General features: G+C 36.9%; 1 protein-coding gene across 5 annotated transcripts in view; it reads left to right on the top strand.

Annotated features, from left to right (window-relative positions):
- The window catches only part of SMOC2 (SPARC related modular calcium binding 2), a 141430-nt gene that overhangs the window by 101582 nt on the left and 18059 nt on the right, over positions 1–21789 (top strand). For all 5 annotated transcript variants that reach the window (XM_041469077.1, XM_041469061.1, XM_041469051.1 and 2 more), the window contains exon 9: positions 2470–2552. In XM_041469077.1, coding sequence (XP_041325011.1) covers positions 2470–2552 — 83 coding nt within the window. The remainder of the gene's footprint in view (positions 1–2469; positions 2553–21789) is intronic.

Below are 21789 nucleotides of genomic sequence, written 5' to 3'. Positions count from 1 at the left end.
CTCTAGGACATTTAAGACAGTAAAACAAAAAAAAGAGGTGAAGTTGTGGAATAAATCTGGATTAAAAGGAGGTAATGTACTTAAAGGCTAAAAACAACCATTCCCACGAAAGTGTCAGTGTGGTCCTCACCAGCTGGCTCCCAATGCCTTTTGGAAATCACAACATGAACCTCAGCCTTTTGGCTCAGTGGGAACCACAGGGCTGTGTTCTCACATGTGACTTTTTTTAGCAACTAAGGTCTTGTGCAGAGTAAACCCCAAACTTGCACAAGATTCTCTAAACTTCAAAAGGAACATAAATAATCTGTTTCATTAAGCTGTCCACACTGTAGAATCCCTGTGGAAGCCTCCATCCTCTACTGCTTTGTACACATCAGTAAATCTCAGTGCTTCCCAGCAGACTGATCAGAGGTATAAAGCAGTCTTCCAAAGCCCTTGCCAATTCTAGATATACATTTACTGCTAGGGATTCTTTCCCCTTTTAAATTCAAAAGAGTAACTTGGGATGTCTTTTAACTACACTATTTTTAACCTGACAGTGCTCCATTCTGACATGCTATCCCATTCCCACTCTTTCTCTATGAAAACTGAGGCAAGTTTGTTTTGTTATCAGTTTTTAGCATGGCTGTTCCTGTATGGTAAATTTTAAGTGACTTGTTTTCTTTCTTCCATTGCTTTAAAGAGTTAAACATAGGCTTTTCACATTGCAGCATTTTAACACCTATTGGGCTTTTATAGATTTAGTTTGTATATGATGAACTATGTGTATGTTTAACAAAAACATCAGCCAAAAGGGTAGAAGAGTAGAGGCCAAAAAATGAAATGTAGGCACAGAACAGCCACAGTAATGGAAGAGAAGGAGGGGAATGCAGAGTCAGGTATCAGATTAATCAGGGGCTAGGCTGTTTGCCAGATACTGCATTAGTGAGTATTGCTCAGAGACTTCCCTTTCACTGTTTTCTTGGCTGATTGAAGTGGTCATCCATCAAGCATCTGAATCCAACCCATGTTATCAAAGCACCTTCTATTTCTGCCATTCTTTAGGGTAAAAAAGAGTCTGTAGCTCTCCCATGTCCACAAAAGTGATACTGTACCTTCTTGCAGAAGGCAAAATTTGATGGGCCAGTAGTCAGTTTCATCAGATGGAATACAAATAAATTAAGTGCTCAAAGGAAAAAATAATATTGCAGTTCTCTGTGGTGCCTGATAATTAAGAGCAAAATATTTAGGCATTGTTTTTAGACGCAGTCTGACCTGAATCAAGGACATTGCCACATTCAGTGTTTTTAGAAATATTTTGTTCCAAAAAGATTGGATTAGTATATTTTAATAAGAAATTTAAGTACGCCCCTCAGTAAATGTGATTTTGGTGAAGTTGGAGTAGAACTTCAGTTATATAAACTATGAAAGAATCTAGATTCAGTGAACAGTGTGTATGTGCACACACATGTATATAGACACAATTCATTTTAGTTTGACTGATAATTGAAACATTCTCTGAAGTGTTACCTGCTAAGTTCTGCAATTTCAGTCTACTTTAGGACAATAAAGTAAAAATTTCTCAGAAAGAGACTGTCGAGGTGCGTGAAAAAACACCATGCATTGATAGTGGGACATGGAAAAAGAGATTAGATTCAGTAGCAGATGCTCCCGTGCCTCCTGATCTTGTATAAAAGATATTGCTAGTGGTGTTGCATAAGTCACTATTCATTGGAAGTACAAATAGCACAGTTTCTTTTTACCAGTTAGACTAACAAAGTGACTTTAAGTAAACTCAGCAAGCATAGAAGAGCCAGAATATTGCAGTAGCAGGTGGAGATCCAGTCTTTCTCACAGTTCACTTCAAGCAGTTCCAGCCCAATTACCTTCCCTCTGGAAATCCTATCACTTTTTCACTCTTGTTCAAAACATTAATGTTAATCCTTTTTACTTAAACTTTTTTTTTTTAATTTTTTTTTTTTTTTTAATTGAGAAGATACAGTAGCACATGAATTTAGAGCTACAGTAGTCCCAAACTACAGTACCTGCCTTGCTGTGATTTTGGAATTGTTTCTCTGGTGTTTCCTAACATGAATACTGTCTGTGGTATTGTTTATGACTTTTTTGTTTTATAGGTGGGAGACAGTCTCTTCTTTTTTTTTTTTGCTCCTGTGGGGCTTCTTTGGTATATTTTTCAAAATATATTTTATTTTGTATTAATTTATAGCAGTTCTTCAGTTTTCTTTCCAGTAGAATGGGTTTTAGAATAGAGAATATTTTTTTTTAGGTTGGTATCAACTCCAGGAGAATAAAGATGGTTTCTTTGAGCTAAGTGAAAGATAGACAGATAAGTTTGCATTGCCTTCTGAATGAAAATGTGGGCTTATTCCCTGAATAAAAGAAGGTATGAGGACTACAAAATTTGAAATTAATTAATTCTTAATCCAATTAACTTTGGCTGGTTTTATTCTCTCCCTGTTTGCTCTTTAGGTATGAACAACCTAAATGTGATAATGGTGCCAGAGCTCATCCAACGAAAACAAAGGATTTGTACAAAGGGCGTCAGCTTCAAGGTCAGTGAAATGGATAAATTCGAGTTTATGCATTCCAGGGCTTTATTCATTCACTACAGTAGATTAGAAAGCAATTCCTTACACTGTATCAAAACAAGGTATCTTTTAGATACCACTCTATTGATTTGCCAGTAACTGAAGTCTTTGACTTTGGAACAGTGTAAATCAATATGTGTCTTGGGATCTTGTCAGAGAAAGTAAGGCTCATTTTAATCAGTAGTTTAATTCCAGTCACATTTACTTACTGGAATTATTCTTTGCTGTTCTCATATCAGGGAAATCAGCAAGTATATCCAGGATAACTTAACCTATGCTTCATAATCCTTGTTCTAGCAAAATCAATGGGAAATTTGCCTCCATCTTCAAATCAGTCTCAATAATGTATCCATCTTACTTTTCTCCAAGAGAATCTCTGTCAGTTTACCTCACAATAATACTTTTTATTATTATTCTTCGTTGAAGGAAAAAATGGTGTTTATTACAGTTTTCATTTTTTCACACTTTTTATAATCATGTAAGAGACCTTATCTATGGATAATTGAGATACACAGAAGTCAGTAGACTTCCTTAATTTTTGAAATAGCGTTTTATTATGCTTGAATAACTTGAGGTGTAGCTGGTTTAGTGATATTGCACATTATGAGAGAGTCACTGTCAGACCTTGTAAACAATCAGAAGGAAGTAAATAACATGTGCAGATCTTTCATGTAAGGAAAAATATCTAGTTTTGTCACCCAAAGAAACATTCAGACAATAATTCTCAAACTATGCCCATCAGTGTTGAAATGCATATTTAGCGAACACACGTTAATTCTCTCTGTCATGAAATAAATTTAATTACAAGGTGTAATTAAAGAAAATTCTAGATATAACTCTATGCTGTGTTCTATATAGAAGCTAATCAAAAGACCTAGTTGAAGATTCCCTGCTCATTGTAGGGGGGCTGGACAAAATGACCTTCAAGGGTCCCTTCCAACCCAAATTATTCTGTGCTATTTACAACTCCATGGAAACCAGTGGAAAGTTAACTATCTTCAACAAATTATTTCACACAACACTTGCATAGTTATAGACTTGGATGGTTACTTGATTTTATGGGGTTTTTTTTCTGAATGGAAAGGACTTGACTTAGAAGACATTATAGCAGAGCAGAAGTTGAAGAAACAAGTTTTGCAGTTAAAGATATCACTTACTGGTCATTCCTACCTTTTGCTAAATATTTTGAAAAGCATTTGCTAGATGGAATCTGAGAGGGAGAATAGGCAGGTGAAGGTTTTCAAGATTGTATAGATCTATTTTTTATCTAAACTGCTAGTGTTTTCACACAATACAATAATAAAGACATATCCAAAATCAAGATACTTTTACAATGAAATAGTTAACAAGAATTTTCAGTGCTGCAAGCTCCTACTTGATAAATTAATTTTCATTAAATTAGGCAATGGTATGTTGATTTTCTTTTTTTTTTTTTTTTACATTAGGGTATTTTGCATTACATGCGCTTTCGTCCAAAAAACAACTACAACAATGCAAGCCTATAATTATTATAATTGATATGTATGACATGTATTTGTTCTTTCTCATGTTAGGTTGCTTAATCTTTGTCTTCCAAATGCTTTATGCTTTTTTAAAATAAGGCAGATACCAAAATTTCTTAAATACTTATAGGTTAGGTAGAAGAATCTCCTATTCTGCAGAATTCTCCTATTCTCCTATTCCATTCCAGCATGGAATAAGTATGTGTCTGTAGAAGTAATTGGGGGAAGAGACTACTTCCCAGCTGTAGTTGTGTTAACATCTTTTGTTTTTTTCTTTTTTTCCCTGTAAGGCTAAACGCACAAGTGCATCTGCCAATAAATGACAAATTTATTTCTTATCATAAAAGCACTACATCAGGTGAAAGGAATTGAATTTACTTTAGACAATTTTTTGAAATAAAGGAGGTTGAAATATGGTCTTGTACAAATATTTCTAGTTGTTAACAAGTAACACAAAGTTGTGTGAATAGCTAATATGAATCAACTTTTTAACAGCAATGAATCACTGTTATTCAGTTTTTCTATTGTAAGCAGCTTTGCAAAGGCATGTTTGCATCTGTGTTGTCTAAATTTAAATATCACATATAATTGCTGAGTGGTGCCAGGACTGAATAAAGAAAAAAAAACTAGGTTAATTGGAGTCTTACTTTTAAGGAATAATGCATTTCTGAAAGGATGGGTTTGCTTGATTTGCTGGTAGCCACAAAAATGCAGTAGCCCTTGGTGAAACCACTGTGACTACCTGCTGTGTAAAACCAAAAAGATTTTAAAATTAATTACTTTACTGCTATGAATGATCTTAAATGGGATATACCCTTTAGGTAGATCCTCAGGTGGATTAAATTGGCATGGTTCTGCAGCTGCACTGATTTATACCATCTAAAAATTTGGACCCATTACATGTTAAGCTAAATATTTTTAGCACTAATTTGTAAGTAAATCAAGAAAAAGTTTTTGGCAAGCACTGATACCTTGCTAAGGCAAAATTGTGGCAGATAAGTGTCCCTTGGAGTCTACGGCAAAATTCCCACTAATTTAAACCTAGCTAAGACTATGTCTTTACATCCTAAGGTTACCTAATATAAAGCATCTGAAGCTGAAGGCTAGTCTAATGTTTGTAGGGACGATCCAAGCCACCTGTATCTCTTAGTTTGGACTGGAAGTTATAATACTAATAATAAAATAATAATAATAACAATAACAATAATAATAATAATAATAATAATAATAATAATAATAATAATAATTCCCATTAGATTTCTAGACTTCTTTTTTAAAGCCAAAGCATTTTTCTGAGGTTACTTGTGGTTATGATCCTTCTCAAAAACTTGTTATTTTGAGATAATGAAATTGAACTCAAAAGGAGTATAGAGAATGTCACATACTATGGAAACAAAAGGGTTTTTATTTTTCTCATAGTCAGAATTTTCAAACATTTGTATTTTGACCTTTTGTTCTCTTCTGTGTTATACAGTAAAAGGGAAGCTCTGTGATGTAAGGCCTTGAATAGTTTTTTCCATACTTTGGATTACTGGTGTTTTAAAGAGGAATTCATTTTTCTACATAAGCTGATCAAGAGCATTTAAAAGGGTTTAGCCTGAAGGCTGGTTAAGCTAAACATATAGTATGATGAAATGAAGTGTAGGTGCCCCTGTAAACTTCCTGTTCATAAAGCTAGTCTTGCCTCTGCTCTAAGCAACCTGGCAGAAAAGGACCTTGGTGTGTAAGAAAGCAAGACATGATAGCATACTGATACAGTGCCAGACTACTCAGATAATTTGTCTCCTGAGCAAATCCTTTTCTTATTTAAAAAGTATGCATTGAAAGCAAGAAATGTTTGTTTTAGGCTCTGCTGTGTGTGAGGGCTGGATAAACTTTGGATAGTAATTTATATGATTTAAGATTTTTGTATTCTTACCTGACTTGGGAATTTATCTTATTTTCCTGTAATATGATTTTTATTACCCAGACCTGAAATATGAAAAGTAAATGGAAAAAATTTTAAAGTATTCTGGGGATAGTCATTTTACTCACATAATATTTTTTTAATTAGAAGTACCCTTATCTTTTGTGCAGAAAAAAAAAACAAACACGAAAATAACAAATTAGTAAATGGCACACAAGTTTCAGCAAGGGACACAATGTCAAGCTGGATTTTCAGACTTTATTGGGTTGTTATGGTTTTGTCAATTTAAGTCAGACCCCTAATTTTGCTTACATTTTATTTTGGTTTGGTTAAGTTTCTCCTTTTCTTTAACACAATGTGGGTTTTTCTGAAGTTCCTACAGTTGGGCTACTTCATTTCATACCAAAGGATAATTTGAGAGGGGAAAGTATAGTTTGGAAATGACAGTGCCTCGAACAGTAATATGGTATACTGATTTGGGTCAATGTGCAGATGTAGTAAATCAATCTACTAAAAGTCTTAAAAGTCTCCCTTTTAAAATTTTCTCTAAATGGCATAGCTCTTCACTGTTGAATATTTTCTTTTCCTGAGATGCTGATCTCAGTTTGCCTTGCTGGAAGTAGCATGCTTCCATTGCATTCAAGTTACTGTAGGTTTTTACTGGTGACATAAAATCAGCATTTCACTTCTATTTCTGTCCTTACTTCAATCCTTCACTTCAGTTGATTATCATTACAATTTTTGATTCTAGACCATTTCTCATAAAAAGGTGAGCATTTCAGGGTTTTGATAGCATTGAGTTAAAAAGCATCTGAAAGGTTTTTATTGTCCAGGGTTTATTCGGTGGCGCAAGGATTCAAAGTAGTTTTGCACAGCCTCTGTGAGACAGGCCATTCAGGGCCTAAGCTCTGTTAATCATGGTCGTGGTACTCCAGTGGTCTACAATCTGGTCAAACTTAGAACTTTATGACTCAATTGAAATGTCTTGACAAAGGTCCCTTGTATAGTTAATCAACTTAATAACAAAACGAAACAAAAAAAATCCCTTAAAACTCTTTAAATATAAACTACAGGTTGTTTTCTAATTTCATAGCCTACTACTGACTCAGCTCTTGTTTTGAGGTATGGGTGTTCTTGAGCTTAGTTTAACCTTGGAATTCAAGTAGTTAATATTTTCTCCTGCAAATCATGCATGAGAGCAGTTTAACTCATCTGTTTATTTAATTTTTGTGTTACTTAAGAAAAACAAAAATATTCTAACTGCCCAATTTTCTTCCTATTGTAATGGCTTTATTTACTGTGTTTCTGATGGGATAATCCTGCACTGACCCTGAACAGTTTATGTTTTGTGGAGCAAAACTCATGATTTAAGGTATGGGGGAATTATGTGTAGATAAGTACAGTTTACTTTTGGTTGTTGGCAGTGTATCTTTTTCCAAAGTTAAAGGGAAATAGTCGGAAGCACTCAAACCACAATGATGCAACACCCACAGCCAAACAGCCGTCATATGAAGTGTCTCACTTCAAAGGCATCTTAAAAGAAAAGGAAAATGATAGAGGTTTAACTGCTTTTCCTTTTGAGATTCATTCTATCATGCAGTGGTTCCACTTTTGACCAGGACTGCATCAGATTTTATAGGGTGCCAGAGAATTTCCCAGCTAAAATACTGAGGTACCACCACTGTCCTACCCCTACCTCATCTAGCTTAGTCTGTTTCCACATAGTCCTTAGTTTCCTCAGTGTAGTCTGGTACCAACACCAAGCAGAAAGTAATCTTACCTTATTTCATTCTTGAACATTTGAATGACTAAAGCTTTCTTTTTTTAAAGGCATCAGATAAGACATAATGCGAATTTTTAACACATGCCTACCTTCCCATGAGCTTCAAATTGTTAGGTCAATTGGCATGTAACTGTCTTCACTGAGCTGTGATTTAAAAGGATTATATTTTCATGATGTAACCAGCTTTCTGGCTGCACGAGCTAATATTCAAAATACTCCTTTCTGCTATTGAATCTTAAAGCTCTGAGTAGTCAGCTAACTGCTTGAACTTGCTGGCTGTTTTAAATGAGCCTGTAACCATTGCTCTGAACTCTGTGCTGTTCTATTTACCAAGAGGTACTTGGCAAAAAGGCTTTGTATGGAGCAGCACTACCTGAAAAAATTACTATGACCAGGAAATGTTGTTTCAAATCTGGTGTGAACCTTCATCACAGTGATGGCAGAGCTGAACAGCTGTGTGGCGAGTTGATGTAGGGGACCTACCTGGAGCATGGTGGGGTCTGCTGGGAGGACATGAGGCTCAACAGTGAGGCACAGCTCCCAGAGCTGGAGGTTCATGATGGAAGCAGAGTGAAACCCCCATAAACCCCCATAAACCAAAAGGAAATGACTAGTGACATTGTATGCCAATTAGACACCCACAAGTCTGTGGGCCCAGATAGGGTGCAGCAAGAGTAATGAGAGAGCTGGTCAGAAGTCACTTCCAGTCATTTACCGGTAGTCCTGGTTAACTAAAGAAGTCCCAGAATTACCAGAAGGTAATTAGCAAATGTAACACCCATCCACAAAAGGGGTTGAAAGGATGATCTGGGAAACTAAAGACCTGTCATCCTGACCTTGGTACCGGGGAAAGTCATGGAACAGATCATCATGAGTGTCAACATACAGCATGTGCAGAACAACCAGGGCATCAGGCCCAGCCAATGAGGTGTTATGAAAGTCAGGTTCTGCATGAGCACCCTAATCTTCTATGGCAAGGTGACTTGCTTAGAACATGAGGGAAAAGCTGTGGTTGTTGAATAACTAGACTTCAGTAAAGGCTGTTACACCATCTTCCACAACAATCTCCTGGGGAAATGGAGCCTTTTTTTGGCTTGAAGAGACACACTTTTTACTGGATTAAAAACTGTCTGATGGCTGGACCAAGAAAATGGTAGAGAATGGAACTAAATCTACTTGATGGCCAGTCACTGGTGGTATTCCCCAGGACTCAGTGTTGTGGTTGGTCTTGTTTCCTATGTTTTATCAATGGTTTGGATAAGGGGATTTAGTGTATCCTCACTAAGTTTGCAGATAATAGTAAATTAAGTTATAATAGTAAATTAAGTTATAAGTTATAATAATAAATTAGATGGAAGTGTTTTTCTGCTGGAGGATAGGAAGGCTCTGCAGAGAGATCTCGACAGGCTGGATCAGTGGATGGAGGACAACCACATGAAGTTCAGTAAAGCAAAGTGCTGGGTACTGCACTTATATTGTAACAACCCCATGCATCAATATAGGCTTGGGGAAAAGTGGCTTGAGAGCTGCTTAGCAGACAAGAGATTTGGGGTTTCTAGTATACAGCTGTTCAGTTGTGTGCCCAGGTGGCCAAGGAGGCCAATGACATCTTGGTCTGTATCAAGAATAGCATGTCCAGCTGGACTAGAGAAGTGATTTTCTCACTGCACTCAGCACTGGTGACACCACACCTCAATGCTCTGTTGAGTTCTGGGCCCCTCACAACAAGGAAGACAGTGAGGTTTTGGAGGGCATTCAGAGAAGGGCAGTGAAGCTGGTGAAGGGTCTGGAGCACAAGTCTTGAGGAGCAGCTGAGGGAGCTGGGAGTGTTTAGCCTGGAGAAGAGGAGGCTTGGGGTGGGGAACCTCACTGCTCTCTAAAACTACCTGAAAGGAGGTTGTAGCCAAGTGAGGGCCAGTCTCTCCTGTCACATCTCAAGTGAAACAATGAGAGAAAATGGCCTTAGGTTGTGCTTTGGGAGGGTCAGTTTGGATATTAGAAAAAAAATTTGCACTGAAACAGTTGTTAGGTATTGGAATAAGTTGTCCAGGGATGTGATGAAGTCACTGTCTCTTGAAGTGTTCAAGGAGTGTCTGGATATAGCACTTGGGGTTTTTATTTATGGGTGATTTAGTTTGGTGTTAGGGTGATGGTTTGACTAGATGACTTTAAAGATATATTCCAACCTTGATGATTCTGTGATTCTGTGCAGAGGGGTGCTGGAGGGCCAGGAACATTCCTTGTCAGTCCCTTATTGCTGGGGTAGGAAGGGGAATGGCAGCTTCCCCTCCCAAAGCACTTGCTATCTCCTCTAGTGTGTGCAGTGGTGGTCTAGGGAGGGGGGAGGCAGTAATCCTCACCACTACATAGCTCTGTAGGTCAAGCAAGTGCTGAGGCCACTGTTATGGCTTCAGAGCAGCTGATCCTCCAAAGAGGACTCAGTGTCTTAAACCTACAATAGTTTACTTGGGCTTCTGAATTTAGTAGCTTCAATATTATTACCCCATTGTCTGGCTACATGAACATATTTTAGTATCCCAGTGGGAGTTTTAGCTCCAGAGGAAGGAAGTCTTGCAAGTTATTTTTCAAGGCTCTGCATATCACGTTAATTTCCTGCATACCCTCTTCTATTCATCTCCTCATCCTGATTAATAATGATCTGGCCACAGTTCTTCATACTGCTTTAATTTTGCATCAATTTGTAATAATTTTTTATCAAAATGAATCTTCACACAAACCTGCAGTAGAAATATTAATATCTGAAAAAAAAATCGCAAGCACATAACCCAAGAGCTACTTAATGTGCAAATTTGCCTATAAAAATCACAGAGAAAGCATTTATGTTACTAGTAAAATGCCAGTGAAAGACACAACTGTTTCACAGCTAACAAAAGAGAAAACCTTGCTAATTAAAGGTGATGCTACTGGCTCAGCAATAGCATTTCATTCATTGTTCTACTTCATATTAACCTATAATTTTGTGTTTATTTTAAAGGGCTATAGTAGAACTAATAAACACTGACTTCATTTGCTTCACATCATTTGGCTATGCCAAAGAATATATATTCTGTTTCTCACCTTACTTGTTGCTGTCCTCCTTTTCCAAACAAACCCATGTTTAAGGACAGCAGTCTTGCTTGCTGTCAGTGTGAACAGTGGAACACCTCCAGGAGAACATGCCCAGAAGGGAGAATGTTCTCCTGTATCTGGCTGGCTTCCCAGGAGCTGTACAGTTACATTTAATCCATAATATTATATTTTCTTTCCTTCTATATTTTTTTTCTAATAGTAAAGAGACAAAGAAGGAAATGAATTTATGTGAAATGTTTCAATGCAGAGATTAGCTTAATCAAGAAATCCAAAAGAAACTGCAAACCAGTACATTTTAAACATCTCTGTTTCTTTTAACAATGTCTCTGCAGAAAATACATGTGAGTATTAAGAAAATCAAGATACTTGCCCTCTTCTAAAGACAGTCTAAAGTTTACAGTGAAAATACCACAGACCCTTTTAAAACAGCTCCAAGTACATTACTGAAGGATACAGAGGTAGTGTCTGTGCCCAGTATAAAATCTTACAATAAGCAGAGGAAAACTTTGTTCACACTGGAAACTAAAAGGAATTAAAGAATTTGCCTCATTCAACAAACTTTGATGCTCTATTCTTAAAACTACAAGCTTCAAGAAATGCTTTTAAAAATATTGAAATAATCTCTGGTATAGTGAAGACACAGAAGAGGTATCTCATAATAATGTGGGGCAACTGGATTGTAGCTCTTGGGTAAGCAGTAAAAAAAAACCAACACCAGTGAGGAAGATTGGTATAGAATAACCTCAGTGTTTTCTGCCAAAATGCCTGCAATCATTATCATCTTGCAATCTAAAAGCTGTCAAGAAAAGCTCATATTAACTGGAAAAGGCGAAAACATTTTAGTGTGCCAGGGCTGTAATCATAATGAAAAATGACACGTGAATCTTATCATGACAGTGAGTGGGAGTCACATAATAAGACACTATTTCCTCAAAGGCACATGGTATGGGGCTTCCCCTTTATAATCTGATAGAGTAAATTGAATAAAAACATGCCATGGATTTGTAATACTGTTCCTTTCAAAATGGATCTCTTGTTTTGTTGTGTTTTCATACTTGGATACAAGCTCACCTTGATTATGTGGCAGGAACAGCTCTCATGTTTAATCTGTGGACAGGGAAAAAGAAATATTTTCATTTCAGATTGAATGAAATGGAGCTATATTTTCAAGAGGGAGCAGCAATGATTAGGCATTTATTCTTTGTGTTTAGTCACTTGGAGAAGTGTTCCAGTTTTCAAATAAAATGAGCACTTCAAAAATTGTGAGTTCAGTGGGGATTTTCAATTCTCAGCAATTATGAAAATATCCTGTACTTACAATAAATTGCCCTAGAAATTTTGTGATTTTCATCAAACAGTGACTTTTTGAAATGCAGACTTACAAGGCTAGGGCTTGTGAAAAGTTAAGCCAGTGCAAGCCTTCCCACTTACTAACATTTTGAATAACTTAGTGTGTAATCCAGTGATAATATCAGTCATTACTCAGCTGAATAATGACTGAAAGTGTCAAGCAATAAACCTAATTTACTTGTCAAGGAAAATGAACAAGATGTAGTCAAAAATTTTGACACTGATCTCACATCATTAAGTATATTTTTTTGAATAAAATATTTTTGTTTTAGCCTCCAAAAGGCTTTTTTTGTGTAACCCCCAGCAAAAGGGCAAAAAATTTCTTCCTCAAGGGCTTTCAGTTGTGGAGGCCTAGAAGTTGTATTCAAACAAGGAATAACATTGCAGATTTAAAAACACTGAAAACAAAGAATTACTTTGAAACAAAGAATTACTTTGTTTACTTCTTTTGAGAAAAAGACTATCTCTGATAATCAGAGAGTCCATTCAATGCTCCTGTTTTCTAAATACCAGCATAGCTTATCTGAGACCAGCAGAACTGATCACCAGAGTGTTGCATATCTCACTGAGGTTGACTGTATTTTACAAAGTAAAATATCATTACTGAACATAGTTTCTGACTGAGGCTCAAAAGTAATGCCAGGTTTTGTTCTCCTCATCACAGCAGATCAAAGACATGATTAATTTCACATTCTTTGTCTTGGTAAGGAAGTGCTATAACTTTGGTGCAGCCATAGACAGAGGATGTCATACCTGTTGTTGTTAATATGGAGAACCTGCAACCAGAGATGAGCTTGGAAAGACACTGTGCTTAGTGCTGTTAATTGTTTGCATCACAGCAGTTTATAGTTGTATAGTCTGGGATACCAGTGTTCTGGGCACTGCACAAATACAGAATAACAAGATGGTGCCTGGAAAATTCGCAGTCAAGCTGATTGCAAAGCCACTCGGACAATGGGTGGACAGATGCCATCAACTGGAGAGGCAGTGAAAGTTCCTGCCAATTCCTCAAAGTGCTTCAGTCTGCCAGCATGTGTCACCTTCATTTCACACTGGCTGAGCTTAAGCCAGCTGGCTTTCCTCCAGGTCCTTCTTCGCATCAGGTATTTAGCCTGCAGAGAATGCATTTTTCTGGGCTCAGTGAGGAGATGTAGAATAAATGCTCTTGTTCACAGGGATGACATTTTATATGATACTCTGTGTTTTTCAAATAGATGGTGTTATTCCTTGGTTAAGTACAGCTTATAGACCTCCACAACTGAGAGCCCTCAAGAAAGAAATGAAATGACCCCATACAAACATCTGGGAATTCTTTTAAAGGATTCAGAATGCTTCACAAGGTTCAGAAATTTGCTTCTCTTTAGCTCAGCAGGAGTGCTACTGTTCATAGACTTCTGATGTTAGCATATGGCAAAAATCCATGAATGATTTTGGGAAATAAATTTACATTTGTGAGTTCTTGAATTTGCTTGCTATCTAGAAATGTTTTCTGGTAAAGCTTTTTTCCTCTGTAAGTCGTCCACAAGCAACTCATTGTAAATATTCCTAAAGTACAATCCATGAACTGCTGAACCCTGATCCTGCAAACACTTACTTGCATTCTTCTTGTGATTAGTTCAATTAAAATCAAAGAAACTTTTACATGTGGTTGTAAAGTTAAGCCCAGGCATAAGTGTCTGTAGGACAAAGGTTTAGGTTGTTCCATAACCTTGATATTTTATGTGCTATGTAGTCTCTGATTGTTAAATGAGACACAGACAGTCAGAATCAGTGCAAAGTCAGGGGTTTTCAGTCCCAGGGTATTACTCCTGTTCTCTAACTGGAGAGTTACAGAATGCAAGTCTTACAAGTCTGAGGTTTGGGTTCCTTGAGTACATAATCCAGATTTGCTGGTAGTAGTCCAATTTGAAATTAGCTTTGGAATACAGTTCAATGCAAAGCAAAGGTCATTGAATCAAATTAATTTAAGAAACAGAGTGAATATTCATCAGCTTTTTTTATGGCTTCTTAATCACTACAGACCCTTCTGTGCTGTGAACTTTATAATGGGGAAAACTACTGATAAGCTAATTCCTAGGCTTTGTAGCCAGACACAGTTATAATGGAAAATGTCTACTAGAGCTGAGCAGCAGATTTTTTTGCAGAAAATAAACCCTGAGTTTGAAAAATTCACCTGGCTCACTGAGGAGAAAAGCAGAATCTAGGAATAGCTGTTGAGTAGTATATTCAGCTACATAGTTAGGTAGTAGTAATCGTACTAGTTAGCTACAGTATTTTGTCTACTATACATCTGGTGGTGAAAAGAATAGACAGCTATGGATAAATATGGATTTAACTCATAAATTGCATTTGGCATTTGGCTCTACAATCTCACTTGCTATTATTGCTGTGTCTCTCTCATTTTCATCAAGCAGGAAGCCATCATAAAGAACTCCATTAGTTTTGCACCTATGTGTGCATTTAAATATAATCATCAATCATCAATAAGGAACAGAGTTATTTTTTTATGTATGCTGGAAATATCCATATCGTAATTTCAGTTCAGAGAAGTAATATTTAAATGGCCACAAAACAATATCTCTGAACCACTGAAAATAAAAGACTGCTGTTTTTTCATTAGGATATTTAACACATATTTCTACCCTTGGAAATTTTTCAGTATATCTGGTGCTTGTCCTTTAGGCTTTGAATGCAGAAAGTTGATTTGGAGTTATTTAGAGAAGGATTTTATTAGTGAGAATTTTTGTCTCTCTCTGACATCTGCATAGCTGAATTCACACTATCCAAAAAAGAGCGCGAAGGATACAAAAATATTCCTAACAAAATATTCTTAAACTCCCGAAATATTTATACAAGAGAGTTTTGGATTCTTTTTTCCCCAAATAACATGTACTTGTACAGGTTTTAAGAAGGTGCATTGGAATTTTGTAATTTCTTCTGGTGCTTTTTTTCGGGTTATGTGTGCTAGTAATTTCATCACACAGGAATAATGTGTTTCTGATTTATATAGATTAGAAGTGTTTATATGATAACTAACATAAATTTAAATCTGTATTTAAACTAAAATTCACATTTACATAGATCCTCTTATGCCTCTCAACTCACACTCCTAGGAAAGGATCATAAACAAGTTCTACTTACAAATGTATTCCATATATATTCTCAGTAGTTTTCTCATGTTTTGAAATTAATCAAAGCCATTCTGCAAGCTGTACCGTATCTCTGCTGTTTGCAATGAATTACTGTGATGCACCTTAGAGAAAGAAATTGCAGTTTTACTTAGCCTCGTTCAAGTTGACTCTACTATGCAAATATAAGAACAGTGATTTTTCTATGAGAAATTTGAAATTCATTGTGTCATTGTATTAAGAACAGAAAAAGTAAATACATATTTTGCCAATATTTTCAATAATTGATATCATCCAGATGATTATGTAGATAACTTCTTTAAAGTGGGTTTGTAATTGTATGCTTGGCAGTCACTTGCTCTAAAGAAAAATTTTATTTTATTTAATCTCTGAGACTGTTGTGCAAATTCTGCTTCTAGTTCATTACTTTGAATTGAAAGTAGTCTCACTAGAACAAGTTCTCTTAGGTTGTAAAATGGTATCAAGGAAACCAATAACTAGGACAGGATACCTACAAAGGCTCACAAAAGAGACCTCTGATACTAGTATTTTTTTGCTTTTTATTTCACAGAAGGAAAGAACAAGTGAGATTCAGTAGCAAGTGTAATTAGAAGGTTTAAGGAGTGTCAGTATTTCAACCCAAATATCTCTTGTGAATACTGACATCCTGGGGAGGGATGCTGGGACCTGGAGGGAAGATTCCACATCCTCTTCTCTCCAAATGTTTGAGTGGATATTCTTCTGCCATAGCTCTCCTACTCTGGTGCAAGACAGCTCAAACTCCAGACTCTGGTGGGGCTGCAGGACATGAGGCTGGGATGACACCATATGTGTGCACCATTGTGTCGAGATGAGTTGAGACTCCCCTGCTCCCATGTTCCTTGCACACATACCAGCTTGCACAGGCATGAGTCTGGGCTGGGGGTGAGATGTGATGAATGAGCTTTTTGTATTTTCCTGTCAGTGAGTCTTAGGAGGGGTTTTGAACTACTCCCCTACCAGAAGTGGGATGAGCTGCTCTGAACAGCAGCTTCTCCTGTAGGTACATGTATGTGCCTGCATTTTTTTGGCTGGAGCTTGTTCTGTGACACATTTCTCTGAGGGAGAAGAGTTACTCTCTACTGTGTCAGTGAGCTCAACGGCCACAGGTGGTGCTGGGTTCACTACATGTACAACGTGACTCCTTGAGCATACCCATGCTCTCCCAGTGATTTCTGTGTACCTGAAAGATACTGAGTGGTAGGTTACCATGCACAGCACTAGAAATGGCCACATTTTTCAGCATTTTGCTCTGCACACTTATCTTTCAGATCTGTCATGCAGACCTATTAAAAAATTGGAGTATATTTAAGCATGAGAGAACATTTTATTTTGCAGCCATTAAACTGTCTTTTGTCTTAGAAAAGAGGAAGATTGCTTCTGAAAAAATGTGATTGATGCATCTATGCTATATATATATAAAAGGACTACTTTCTTTACAGAACAAGAGATTTTTTTACAGCTGGCAAGGCAGGATACTTAGTTAATTAGGAAGTATTGGTAAATATCTCCCTTCCTCCTTAGTAGTTCAGCTGGATCCAAGTGTTCTTACCAGCTTTGTGCAAAGCATAGTTCATCATAATTAGGACACCAGCTGGACTGTAGAAGTTAAGGTCATCTAAACTTCATAAACAGCACCAAGAGGGAGTTCATGCTCTAGGTGTTACTGACATTTCCATATCAATTTGAACCAAAGTAATGGATAAAAATAATTAATATTAGATATACAATCCTAGTGTCAAATTTTGAAAGGAGTAATTATTCTCTGAAATTAGTCTTGGTCCTACTAAATCAAAGGAAGGTAGTCTCTTTTATATAAAAATACTTTGTCCTCTGAATGCCTTAAGTTTTACTAATTTTTGCATGAAACTTTCCTATTGCAAGCTGGGCTAAATTTTTTTTTTTTTTTTTTTTTTTTTGCAAACACTGAAATGGCAATCTGTTGTGAGCTGTTTGAAGTCATGTTTTTTATTTCAACTGTCCACTTGCTTGGACACAATGCTGATTTCATCCTTTGTCTGCTGTGTTTCTTTTTCCATTGTTCCTCCTTCTTGATTAAAAAATGAAGGCAAACAGAGCCGCAACATCTGTGTCTCACATGTTTACAAGTCCATTTCATTAGTTCTATGGGCTGTCCAAGATTTATATGTAGCATTTTGTTCTCTAGGGGTAATTGTCAATAGGAAAAGTTTAATCCAATAGGGATTACAAAAAAAAAAAAACAAAAAAAAAACAAAAAAACAAAAATCAAAAATCACTTACTTGAACTTCCTATAAAAAATTAATTTCTTTAAGGTATTTTGATCCCTGCATTAACAGGGTACACAATTCTCTAGACCCAAGCTCATGGTTTCAGGCATGTATCACAGTGTTATTGCAAACTTGGCAACTAAATCGAGGGAAGAGATTAATGTGCAGTGTGGTGGCTGGACATGTGAGGTACATGAATTGGGCTTTAATTTAGAGTTCCCTGTATGGCTTGGTAAAAAAGAAGGCACACTGCTGTGGTACTGTCATTTCTGATGTTTAGAAAAACAGGGCTTGCTGTTCATCATGAGTTGTTTTTACTTTTTAAGTTCATTAATTTCCCTTAAGTAGGCAGGTGACTTGGTTCAAGAAGGGTTATTTGGGAAAGCAGGGTTCTTCTGGGAGAGTGAAAACTGTAGCGTTTATTCTACAGTGAAATATTGTTTTGTCAAATTCCTTAGCTGCTTGAGATTTAAGCTTGGAGGCTTAGCTGAGCGTTCGAGTGAATGTTTTGTTGTTGCTAGAGCTCTCCTTCATATCTGGCTGTGGTGCATCTTGCAGACAGGCTTCACTTGGTAGTCACTTTGTGTGGAAAGCAGTGAGGCAAGAGGAATGTGAATAAATATAAAATGCTCTGATTCATTACAATCCACCCAAGGAAACTGCCCAGGAAGCAGGTCAGAAAACTCTGGTTTAATATGAAAGGAGAGGCATGAATTTCTTATCATAAAACTATTACCTGAATGAGTCTATTAAACCTGAACTCCTCATTTGAAATCAAATGTGGTTTTCTGGAGGAGGAGTGAAAAAAACCAGACCCATTGGATCTTACTCTAATTGCCATTATATAGGTGAAATACAAAAGGTGAGCTCATTGTGGGGTACAGTGAATGTCTTGATGCTGAAGTTTTTCCTTTATCTACAATGAATTTCAGAAGGTGTTCAACTGGGCAGAAAGAGAAGGGTACCTTCTCTGCCTTATATCTTAGATGGAATTCATAGGTTAGCTAATAGGAAAGGAGTACATTTTTTTTAAAAAAAGTATTTCTTTACAAATGAATTTTATCGTTTTTTATTAAAGTTAGGATTCATACCATGTGCACAGGCTCAAATCAAGCTCCCTCCACAGATTTTTTTTATCTCAGATGTTTAGCTTCGGAACTCTTGCTTAGTAACATTTGTAATTTGGAGACAGGTAGGAATTAATTGGGTTAATTTTCTTGTTGCCAGCCCAAAATTTGTACTTCAACAGCAAAAGACTAATTCCCCAAGCCCAAGTTTTCTTCTTAGTGATTTATCTCTGTTACAGATAAAGGAGAACATTGTAACACAGGACAGATAAAGTGAGGACATTCTATACTCATAATATTTTCAGTAGAGTCAACAGATAAATGCCTGTCATAAAAGGAGAGCAACTTATTCTTAAAATGGGCTTTGATAGCTAGGCATTTATATTCTTCTTTATTGTTTCCTGGTAACCATTTCCAAACATATCAGCAAAATTAATGGAATCTCTGAAATACTTGAGAGATAGAAAGTGATGCTTTTCATGCAGAAAAAACAGAAAACAGATTAAATAAAGTTCACTAAAAATGATTGAAAAATTTGAATTTGAAACTCCCATCCTTTCCCCTCTTCTTGACAGATGTTCTTATCTTCAAACATTCATAAAATTCATAGATCAAATAGATGCTGCTCCATCTGAGCAACCCAAGATGTACTTGATATTATAGACAAACCTAGGTGCTTTACTAAGTCAAGTCATAAAGTTTGCTGATGTTTTTGAAGGTACTGTGTGGGAACCCCACAGTGCCTTTCTATTCAAAATTTAGTCAATTGCATGAAACCTTTCTCATGAAAATGGAAAAAAAATATGATAAATTAAGGTTGTGCTCTGTGTTGTGAATGAAAATTGTCAGGTTGAGATAGAACAACTGAAGTACCCTATGCTCTTTGTTGCCTCTATAAATAATGTTTTCTTTTTTTTCCCCCCCTACTCTTTTCCATGACATCTGAGTTTTTGATTCCCTCCAGCTGCCCTATTTTTTCCAGTGTGCTCTGAATTCAACTTTATACCACTGGGCGTTGTAATGTCTACTCTTTTAATGTCCTCTAAGTGAAATACTTAAATTGAATAATAACGAAGCACAAATGCTCAGTTTTAAATTGAATGGATCGAAAGTTAGAAAATAAAATCCAACAGACTTAATGTATTTTTATAGCAAACAACAGGCTTCTCTTTTGTATTTGCTGAAAAAAGGTTATAAGCAGTGGCTTATAGTATATAAGAACGATAAAGTGCTGCTTAAGCATCCGTTCACACAACTCTGGTGAGGCAACAAGCCTCAAAACCAAAACATGCAAGGCAAAAAACCTTTTTACTGGGAATTTGATTGTTCAGACTGTGAAGTGCAGTGCCTTCGTACAGTAAAGCACTGAAGCCCATGCTTTTCTTTAAGCTCGTGAATTCATTTGATCTAGTGAGAAGACTCTGTTGACACACCTGCCAGGCTTTTTGGAAGACGCTGGTTGCATTTCTTTACGCCATGTAGGATGAAGCCCTGAGTTAAAGAACGTGCTGTCCAGTTCTGATGTTATTGTCATTCTGCTGCAGAAGATGTTTTAATGTAGCAATAGGAATGACTTCTGACATTTTCTTTGTTCTGAGGGTTTGCTTACAGCAGAAAGAACCCTTCTGTGGTCACACAATAGCTTGATGATTAGAGTATTCAGCTGAAGAGGAAAGAACACAGGTTCAAATGCTTGATCCAAACCAGACAGAGCAGGGAATTGAACCTAACTCTCTAGTGTCAGAGATTAGGGTATTCCACTAGGATAACAACAAGCCAGGTTTCAACCCCCTACTCTGTCTGGTTTGGATCAGGGAGTTGAACCTCAGTCTCCTCCATCTCAGCTGCGTGTGCCCTCATCACCAAGCTATTTGGACAAGGTGGGATAGGGTGTTTTGCTCTTAAAAAAAAGGTAATTTTGCACCGGAGTAGAATATAAACTACCCAATCCTGACTATTTCCACAAGATGGAATCGTTGTTTCCACGCAAGGCTGAGAGAGAGCTACTTCATGGTCACATACCGAGAACGCCAGAAGCAACAAGAAGATATAAAACCCTTCTGTCCCTGCAAATGCAGCTAAAGATGCAGAGATTCAGCCATCTTGGCAGAAGCAGAGAAAACAAAACCACCAGAAGCCAGTTCATGTGAACACCAGAGCTATCTCAGTGAATCACAGTTTTGTTCGGAGGAGAATGGGAGAGGAAGATTAATATTCTTTCAGTGCTGTTGGAGGTGTCTGTGTCAGTGCACAGGCTGCAAGTTTGCTTGGAACTTCAAACAGCTTTTTTCTCCACTGGTTTCTGTGTCCCTCTTCTCTCCCTTGATTTTCTACCTGGTTCTCTCCAATTTCCATGCTTTTCTCCACCTTTCACTGCTCTTACCATATGTTCATGTCCTCTCCACAAAAATTGTTCTGGCTTAAGCTCTGGTGTTTGCAATGACACACATAATTGAAACTTGTAAAATCCTCTTCAAATGTACTTATATCAGTTGATACAAATGGATGGGTTGTAATTGTTTCCCTTTTTCCTGTAATCCACACATACACGTTGAATTTCTTAATCTAATCCTAGGCATTTTCAAAGGTTTAAGTAGTTGGGGGTTTCTTTTCTTCTCATTACATTCTCTTTTTTGTCTCCCAGTTTTAACCAGCAGTAGAACACCAAGTGATTGTTGACAATCTAGCGTGTGAACCCTTTTATAGTTGTTTGCATAGGGCTTGTTTACCTTAGTCATGTGAAGTTTGTAGACTGAAAGTCTGTATGTGTTGGAATTCGCAGTATTGGGTATGTGTAAATATGGAGCATGGACTTCTAGCTTTGAATAAGAGTTTTTTACATTCGTTCACTTGTAATGGAAAATGACCACTGCATACTAAATCAGCATTAGAGTATGTGTATTTATACCAAGGAATTATTTCCGGTAGAGTTAGAATGGAAATGTGGGGTGTAAGAATTACAGAGTCATTATTTCAGTTGCCTTCACCAACAAGCAAGCGCAGTTGCAAAATGCATAGCTGAAAGCCAGGTTAGTGTACGCACCCAAGAAGGATTCCATTTTGTTGGGTGTGAGCATTTGGAATGC

The sequence above is a fragment of the Pyrgilauda ruficollis genome, unplaced genomic scaffold (genome assembly GCF_017590135.1).
Source record: "Pyrgilauda ruficollis isolate IOZ18807 unplaced genomic scaffold, ASM1759013v1 scaffold101, whole genome shotgun sequence".
Classification (NCBI taxonomy): Eukaryota; Metazoa; Chordata; class Aves; order Passeriformes; family Passeridae; genus Pyrgilauda; species Pyrgilauda ruficollis.
This window is presented reverse-complemented; position numbering and strand designations above follow the sequence as displayed.